The sequence below is a fragment of the Salmo trutta genome, chromosome 26, assembly GCF_901001165.1.
Source record: "Salmo trutta chromosome 26, fSalTru1.1, whole genome shotgun sequence".
In the NCBI taxonomy this organism is placed as follows: domain Eukaryota; kingdom Metazoa; phylum Chordata; class Actinopteri; order Salmoniformes; family Salmonidae; genus Salmo; species Salmo trutta.
The window spans coordinates 32,959,284-32,968,599 of NC_042982.1; the positions used below are offsets into that span (position 1 = coordinate 32,959,284).

The window sequence follows — 9,316 nt, forward strand, 5'->3', positions numbered from 1 at the left end:
ACGCCCTGCATCCCGCTGCTGGCTTGCTTCTGAAGCTAAGCATGGTTGGTCCGGGTGAGTCCCTGGATGGGAGACCAGATGCTGCTGGAAGTGGTGTTGGAGGGCTAGTAGGAGGCACTCTTCCCTCTGGTCTAAAAAATATCCCAATGCCCCAGGGCTGTGATTGGGGACACTGCCCTGTGTAGGGTGCCGTCTTTCAGATGGGATGTGAAACGGGTGTCCTGACTCTCTGAGGTCATTAAAGATCCCATGGCACTTATCGTAAGAGTAGGGATGTTAACCCTGGTGTCCTGGCTAAATTCCCAATCTGGCCCTCATACCATCATGGCCATCTAATCATCCCCAGCTTACAATTGGCTCATTCATCCCCCTCCTCTCCTCTGAAACTATTCCCCAGGTCGTTGCTGTAAATGAGAATGTGTTCTCAGTCAACTTACCTAGTAAAATAAATAAATATAACCTCAACTGGTATATGATATAATTTCTGTCTGCAAACACTTGATACATGCCCAAATCTTTTGCATTTATAACACTGGAGGGTGCAAAAGCTATTATAGGGTATATCATAAAGCCTAGTTTAACATGAGAAAGGAGAGACAATAAATCAAATCAAATGTATTTGTCACATACACATGGTTAGCAGGTGTTAATGCAAGTGTAGCGAAATGCTTGTGCTTCTAGTTCCGACCATGCAGTAATATCTAACAAGTAATATAACCTAACAATTTCATAACAACTACCTTATACACACAAGTGTAAAGGAATGAATATGAATACGTACATAAAAATATATAAATGAGTGATGGCCGAACGGCATAGGCAAGATGCAGTAGATGGTATAGAGTACAGTATATACATATGAGATGAGCAATGCAGGGTATGAAAACATTATATGAAGTGACATTGTTTAAAGTGGCTAGTGATACATTACATCAAGATGGCAAGATGCAGTAGATGGTATAGCGTACAGTATATACATATGAGATGAGCAATATAGGGTATGAGAACATTATATAAATTGGCATTGTTTAAAGTGGCTAGTGATAAATGTAATAACATCAGATGGCAAGATGCAGTACATTTACATTTTAGTCATTTAGCAGACGCTCTTATCCAGAGCGACTTACAGTAGTGAATGCATACATTTCATAAATGTTTTCTCCATACTGGTCCCCCCTGGTCCCCCGTGGGAATCGAACCCACAACCCTGGCGTTGCAAACACCATGCTCTACCAACTGAGCCACACAGGATAGCCTACAGTATATACATAAGAGATGAGTAATGTAGGGTATGTAAACATTATATAATATAAAGTGGCTAGTGATAAATTGATTACATGAATTTTACCATTATTAAAGTGGGTGGAGTTGAGTCAGTATGTTGGCAGCAGCCACTCAATGTTAGTGATGGCTGTTTAACAGTCTGATGGCCTTGAGATAGAAGCTGTTTTTCAGTCTCTCGGTCCCCGCATTGATGCACCTGTACTGACCTCGCCTTCTGGATGTTAGCGGGGTGAACAGGCAGTGGCTCGGGTGGTTGTTGTCCTTGATGATCTTTTTGGCCTTCCTGTGACATCGGGTGGTGTAGGTGTCCTGGAGGGCAGGTAGTTTGCACCCGGTGATGCGTTGTGCAGACCTCACTACCCTCTGGAGAGCCTTACGGTTATGGGCGGAGCAGCTGCCGTACCAGGCCGACAGGATGCTCTCGATTGTACATCTGTAAAAGTTTGTGAGTGTTTTTGGTGACAAGCCAAATTTCTTCAGCTTCCTGAGGTTGAAGAGGCGCTGCTGGCGCCTTCTTCACCACTCTGTCTGTGTGGGTGGACCACTTCAGTTTGTCCATGATGTGTACACTGAAGAACTTAAAACTTTCCACCCTCTCCACTACTGTCCCGTCAATGTAGATAGGGGGCTGCTCCCTCTGCTGTTTCCTGAAGTCCACGATCATCTTTGTTATGTTGACGTTGAGTGAGAGGTTGTTTTCCTGACACCACACTCCGAGAGCCCTCACCTCCTCCCTGTAGGCCGTCTCGTCATTGTTGGTAATCAAGCCTACCACTGTAGTGTCGTCTGCAAACTTGATGATTGAGTTGGAGGAATGCATGGCCACGCAGTCATGGGTGAACAGGGAGTACAGGAGAGGGCTGAGAACGCACCCTTGTGGGGACCCGGTGTTGAGGATCAGTGGGGTGGAGATGTTGTTACCTACCCTCACCACCTAGGGGCGGCCCGTCAGGAAGTCCAGGACCCAGTTGCACAGGGCGGGGTCAAGACCCAGGGTCTCGAGCTTAATGACGAGTTTGGAGGGTACTATGGTGTTAAATGCTGAGCTGTAATCGATGAACAGCATTCTTACATAGGTATTCCTCTTGTCCAGATGGGTTAGGGCAGTGTGCAGTGTGATGGCGATTGCGTCGTCTGTGGACCTATTATGGCAGTAAGCAAATTGGAGTGGGTCTAGGGTGTCAGGTAGGGTGGAGGTGATATGGTCCTTGACTAGTCTCTCAAAGCACTTCATGATGGCGGAAGTGAGTGCTACAGGGCGGTAGTCATTTAGCTCAGTTACCTTAGCTTTCTTGGGAACAGGAACAATGGTGGCCCTCTTGAAGCATGTGGGGACAGCAGACTGGGATAAGGATTGATTGAATATGTCCGTAAACACACCAGCCAGCTGGTCTGCACATGCTCTGAGGACGCGGCCGGGGATGCCGTCTGGGCCTGCAGCCTTGCGAGGGTTAACACGTTTAAATGTTTTACTCAAGTTGGCTACAGTGAAGGAGAGCCCGCAGGTTTTGGTAGCGGGCCGTGTCAGTGGCACTGTATTGTCCTCAAAGCAAGCAAAAAAGTTGTTCAGTCTGTCTGGGATCAAGGCATCGTGATCCGCGACGGGGCTGGTTTTTATTTTGTAGTCCGTGATTGACTGTAGACCCTGCCACATACCTCTCGTGTCTGAGCCGTTGAATTGTGACTTCCACTTTGTCTCTGTACTGACACTTAGCTTGTTTGATTGCCTTGCAGAGGGAATAGCTACACTGTTTGTATTCGGTCATGTTTCCGGTCACCTTGCCCTGATTAAAGGCAGTGGTTCGCATGTTCAGTTTTGCCCGAATGCTGCCATCAATCCACGGTTTCTGGTTGGGGAATGTTTTTATCGACGCTGTGGTTACAACATTACCGATGCACTTGTTAATGAACTCGCACACCGAATCAGCGTATTCGTCAATGTTGTTGTTCGACGCAATGCGGAACATATCCCAGTCCACGTGATCTAAGCAATCTTGAAGCATGGAATCCGATTGGTCGGACCAGCGTTGAACAGACCTGAGGGCGGGAGCTTCTTGTTTTAGTTTCTGTCTATAGGCTGGGAGCAACAAAAAGGAGATGTGGTCAGCTTTTCCGAAGGGAGGGCGGGGGAGGGCCTAATATGCGTCGCGGAAGTTAGAATAACAATGATCCAGGGTTTATGCTGATAGAATTTGGGGAGCCTTGTTTTCAGATTAGCCTTGTTAAAATCCCCAGCTACAATAAATGCAGCCTCAGGATATGTGGTTTCCAGTTTACATAGAGTCAAATGAAGTTCCTTCAGGGCTGTCGATGTGTCTGCTTGGGGGGGGGCATATACACGACTGTGATTATGATCGAAGATAATTCTCTTGGTTAGATAATGCCGGCTGGGATCCAATCCATTGTCCTGGGTGGTAGGCCAAACAGTCGGCTCTGGAAATAATATGGATGAAGTGGGTTTGCTTACCCCATTTACCATACAAGTCTGTTGACGTGCACCAAACACTTCACCTACTTCCTCAGGTATAACATTTGCATCCACTTGAATGTGCAACCCTGGCTCCCTGACTCATCTAGTGCTACTCATTGGACCCTATGATCACTCGGCTACACATGCCTCTCCCTAATGTCAATATGCCTTGTCAATTGCTGTTATCTACCTCATCCCCATACTGTATTTATTTATTTATCTTGCTCCTTTGCACCCCAGTATCTCTACTTGCACATTCATCTTCTGTACATCCTACCATTCCAGTGTTTAATTGCTATATTGTAATTACTTCACCACCATGGCCTATTTATTGCCTTACCTTTCTTATCCTACCTCATTTGCACATGCTGAATATAGATTTTTCTACTGTATTTTTGATTGTATGTTTGTTTATTCCATGTGTAACTCTGTGTTGTTGTATGTGTCGAACTGCTTTGCTTTATCTTGGCCAGGTCACAGTTGCAAGTGAGAACTTGTTCTCAACTAGCCTACCTGGTTAAATACAAATAAATAAAATACAATTTTGGTTAGTGATTATTGTCTTATTTCACTGTAGAGCCCCCAGCCCTACTCAATATGCCTTAGCTAGCCATTTTGTTCCACCCCCACACATGCGGTGACCTCACCTGTCTTAACAGGTGCCTCGAGAGACACTCAATGCCTAGGTTTACCTCCACTGTACTCACATCCTACAATACCCTTGTCTGTACATTATGCATTGAATCTATTCTTCCGCACCTAGAAATCTGCACCTTTTACTCTCTGTTCAGAACGCAACGCACTAGACGACCAGTTCTTATTACCTTTAGCTGTATCCTTATCCTACTCCTCTGTTCATCTGGTGATGTAGAGGTTACTCCAGGCCCTGCAGCCCCCAGCACCACTCCCATTCCTCAGGCGCTCTCATTTGTTGACTTCTGTAACCGTAAAAGCCTTGGTTTCATGCAGGTTAACATTAGAAGCCTCCTTCCTAAGTTTGGTTTATTCACTGCTTTAGCACACTCCGCAAACCCTGATGTCCTAGCTGTGTCTGAATCCTGGCTTAGGAAGGCCACCAAAAATCCTGAAATCCCCATCCCTAACCATAACATCTTCCGACGAGATATAACTGCCAAAGGGGGCGGAGATGCAATCTACTGCAGAGTTCTGTCATACTATCCAGGTCTGTGCCCAAACTGTGCCCAAACAGGTCTGTGCCCTTATTTTTAATTCGCTTTCCAAAGCTAATAAATGTGGAAATGTGAGCAGCATTTTGTATTGCTAGTTGAATTAGTTAAGGAGCGTAAACAAAGTACAAACTTCTTTTTACATTCGAATTTCAATAGCTCCTTGGTCATGTGACCTACTGACTTCAAACAAGGTTCAGAATGTCCACTCAGTGGGCCTACACATTACACACACTTTAGTTTGTCTATTTTCATCTCACATGATTTTACATACATTTTTCCAAATTTAAAATTTCAACAGCTCCTTGGTCATGTGGCCTAATGACGTCAAACAAGGGTCAATGTCCACTGACTACCCTTCTATATTGCACACCCTTTAGTTTGTCCATTTATCTCACAAGATTTTACATGAATTTTTCCAAATTTAAAATGTCAATAGCTCCTTGGTCATGTGACCTACTGACTTCAAACAAGGTTCAGAATGTCCACTTACTACCCTTCTAGCACACTCGTTTGTGTACTGTGAAATCACACGGTGTAACATACATTTTTCATAGTTTTAAATTGCAATAGCTCCTTGGTCATGTCAATTACACACCTAAGAAGCGTGCAGTGGATATACACCCATAATGCATAACCTCTAGTCATGTATCTTCTATATTGTTGTACATTAATATTAGTTTGACAATTAGGGGGTTCAGTCCAGTGTTGTGTTTACCCTTTTCTTTAATATTTATCGATAATAATTGGTAGTTCTAAGTACTTATTCTCCCAGTTTATTTTTCCACAGTATTTAACAATAGGAGAGAGACAGATAATATCTCCCTTCATCATTAATATCAACCATAAAGGAAAATGGCAAAGTACGAGAGTCATGTTATTAATTGTCCAAAGCAGGGATAGAGAGTGAGCTAGTGAGGTAGGCTGCAGTGGGTTTGCTGGTCAATACATATCCTGAACATGTAACCACAGTAATGGTGGCCAGGAAATCAATGAATAAAAATGTTATATTGACAAATTAAATAGAAATTGTAGACCTTTAATCTTTTCCAACATGTGAACAGACATTTTACTTCAAATAAGTACAAAATATTACAGTGTTAACTTTCTCTTTATCCCTGGTTGATGTACATTTCAGAGCCTGTGTGGATGGGGTATAGCATACATTTTCAACAACAAAGACTGCACTTCCAGTTTGTGTTCTTTACTCTGTTGAACTCTTTTGTCTTCATTCCTAGGCACAGCACATGGAACCACCGTTTAGATGTTTTGCATGCCATCTAAAACAAAACATTATTTTAAATAATATCAAATATCAATGCAGTATGACAAATTAGCCATCCATTGTGTTATATCATAAAATTGTCTTACATGTTACTTACTAACCCAGTCAGTCTTTGGGCCACATCCAGGTTCTTTATCAGTGGCACACATGAAGCATTTGTTGGCTTTGTTGAACTCTGAAAACATAGGCATGAACTGAACATATTGCTGTCCCACACAACTACATAAAAATAAAGAATTTACATTTACTTTGAATTAAATGTGTAACGGCCGTCGAAGGGAGTAGACCAAGGCGCAGCGTGTTGAGTGCTCATCATATAATTTTAATAGACCACTTTAAACAAAACGACAGCCAAACAGTTCTGTCAGGAACATCAACTAAACAGAAAATAACCACCCACAAAACCCAAAGGAAAACAGGCTGCCTAAGTATGGCTACCAATCAGAGACAACGATCTACAGCTGTCCCTGATTGAGAACCATACCCGGCCAAAACAAAGAAATACAAAACATAGAAAAAAGGACATAGAATGTCCACCCTAGTCACACCCTGGCCTAACCAAAATAGAGAATAAAACCCTCTCTATGGCCAGGGCGTGACAAAATGTCATTACATACCAGAAATTGTTAGTATATCCTCAGCCATTTCTTTTCGCAGTTGCTCCGTGTGTTTTTGTGAAGGTTCTATATCAATTTGGGAGGGGATGTTGGGGAAGTTATGTGCATCTTCCTTGGCCATCTACACCAAAAACATTGTGCAGGCGTTAAATTAACGCCTACACACATCAAATAAGCGCACGCAAATGTGCATGCAGGCGGTTCAACATGTGCTAAATAAACGGCTGCAAGCGGTCCTGCACACGTCAAGTTAAGGCCTACAGCTACTAAATATACACCTACACACGGTAACTTAATGCGTTCCTTAATATGCTAATTTTACTAGCCAATTTCCCTAGCTCCTCCTTTCAAACAGGTTTCAATAATCAGTGTACAGTCAGTTTGATGCAACAACATCCCAATTGAAGATTGCACTTCCTTATCCGCTGCAAACAGACCCTAAATGACTGCACTTGGCTTCTGCTCTCTGATAATCCTGAACTTGATGCCCTTGAGTCCACGTTAACAAGGTTGATTATTTTTAAATACTACTATGAATGATAAAGTTGATCCGCACACCCCAGCCATTGCCGCAGTGAACGGCGCAGTCTTGTAACATTTTTTGCACTCCACGACAGTGCGAGTGCATGGCTGGTGAGCACGTTTCGAGACCTGTTTTATTACAGTAAATTTAGCAGCAGTAGGCGCTAACTTGACGTGTGCAGGACCGCTTGCAGCTGTTTATTTAGCACATGTTGAATAGCCTGCACACGCATATTTGACGCGTGTCATTTAGCGCGTGAAGACGTTCATTTAACTAAAAAGATCGCGTTTTGACCACGTGCTTTAAGACCCAAACGGCGTTCCATACAGGTGACATCAAACCCCTCACTCCGACTATAAACTAATCTAGGGATTTCTTAGTTTCCATCACAACTTCACTTATTTTGTTTCCTTTCTTTTCACGACCGTAGCCCACTCGTTCTCACACTCCGAGTCTCAATTTTCAATTCAAGGCTTATTTGATCGAATGAAGTTTCGTAATGGTAGGTTGTTACGAATGCACTGATATGAGTTGACACACAATTTCGCCAACTTTGAAAAAACGACTTTATATCGGTGTTATATGCATGTTCACACGCGTATCTGCCGTCTCATTGACTAGAATGGTCCCACTTCAACAGCTGAGGGATATACTGATCGTCAAGGTGGATTTCGTGGCGTTTTATTGTGCAAGTGATTAATTGTACTGGCCAAATGAGTCCAAGAAACTGGCCATCGTATCTGCGGGTGAAAGGTTCTTGGGTATCCACGATTTCACGGCTGAAACGTAAGGAATACTGTCTATGTTATTCTTTCTCAGGCACCAGAGAGCTTGTAGCAATCAGTTGTTTCATTGTCATTTGTTTATTATTTGGGAACAATGTGATTTCTCTCCCCCTTTTCCCTTATTGTTTTATTTTATCTCGTATACTACCCTGTACAGTGGGTGGCGGCATGCACCTCTAACATGTTTGCGTACCGCTATAATACCATAGAGTTGTCCCAACTGATCGGTCATGGCTAAAAGTTAAATTAACGTCAAAAGTAGTTCTCATTTTGCATTTTAGCTAACTCTAACCTAATTATTCTAACCTGCACCAGAAAGTAAAATATGACAAAACCCACCTGGTCTCTTCCTCGGGCATGCCTTCCTTCTTTGAAGACAGAAAAACAGGAGAACTGTGCAATGTCTGGATATGGAACGTCGGAATCTACACCGACAGATTTGACGACTATCCTCAGGTGCTGTGAAGAGAAGGTTTGACTGGACGTTGTTACTGGGAGGCTGAGTGCGGTGGGAAATCGTTTAATGCAGGTGTGGCATATGAAGACATGAGCAGGGTTGGAAAAGAGCTCAACTGTTTCTTTTGTTACAATGACAAATCCTGGAGCCTGAGACTCCTCAAACGTCGTTTCCTCAAACGCTGACAAAGTTGGGGTGTATCTGAACTCCTCACAAGGCATTCTGTCCTAACAAGTCTACCACGACACACCTGCATTTCACTCCACCTTCACTGAACCACTCTATCCAATACTGTCAGTCAATGACTATTCATCAGTGTCTCCGTGCTTGGTCTCAAATGAGGAGAAAAGGAGGATGGCAGATGGTTAAGATAATATCCTGTTCAAGGGAAATAGATCAGTTGACTGAGAAAATAAATTTTTTTAAATTCACAATATTTTCCATAATGATTTGAACATTTCAATGTTCTGAACGACCTCCATTCTTAACATGTTTATATCGGAGGTCTTACTGTACACCTCAAACTATTCAGATTAACAGTATACACGATTCTATGGTCTTAGTAAAAAAAACTGTTTTAATATTTTTAGATGTGATGCATTTTTATCTAATAAAGTAATTGTTAACATTTCTCAAGCACTTGACCCCAAACTCTGGTCTTCTTACCCCAAACCACCACACCTTTAACCCAGCAAGTAAGGGGATTGT

The 9,316-nt window shown here is 42.9% G+C and overlaps 1 protein-coding gene across 5 annotated transcripts; it reads right to left on the minus strand.

Annotated features, from left to right (window-relative positions):
- Positions 1-5,703: 5,703 nt before the first annotated feature.
- Positions 5,704-9,080, minus strand: LOC115163674 (uncharacterized). Of its 5 annotated transcripts, XM_029715737.1 has the most exons (4): positions 8,491-9,080; positions 6,844-6,964; positions 6,328-6,401; positions 5,704-6,175 (listed from the first exon to the last, which is right to left on the minus strand). In XM_029715737.1, the coding sequence occupies exons 1-4, from the start codon at positions 8,827-8,829 to the stop codon at positions 6,170-6,172; spliced, it is 540 nt and encodes a 179-aa protein (XP_029571597.1). In that variant the 5' UTR covers positions 8,830-9,080; the 3' UTR covers positions 5,704-6,169. The 5 variants fall into 5 exon arrangements, 1 of the variants encoding a protein (XP_029571597.1); XR_003869792.1 differs by lacking the exon at positions 6,844-6,964 and having other exon boundaries at positions 5,704-6,221; XR_003869794.1 differs by lacking the exon at positions 6,844-6,964 and having other exon boundaries at positions 5,704-6,221; positions 6,313-6,401.
- Positions 9,081-9,316: the final 236 nt, after the last annotated feature.

What these genes read in the sequence shown, in the direction of transcription:
- LOC115163674 (XM_029715737.1), bottom strand. Translation starts at nt 8,829, where the DNA reads ATGCCTTGTGAGGAGTTCAGATACACCCCAACTTTGTCAGCGTTTGAG. An exon ending in ATGCCCGAGGAAGAGACCAG is followed by an intron (nt 6,965 to 8,490) that starts GTGGGTTTTGTC and finishes TTTTTGGTGTAG; the next exon opens with ATGGCCAAGGAAGATGCACA. An exon ending in GGATATACTAACAATTTCTG is followed by an intron (nt 6,402 to 6,843) that starts GTATGTAATGAC and finishes CTATGTTTTCAG; the next exon opens with AGTTCAACAAAGCCAACAAA.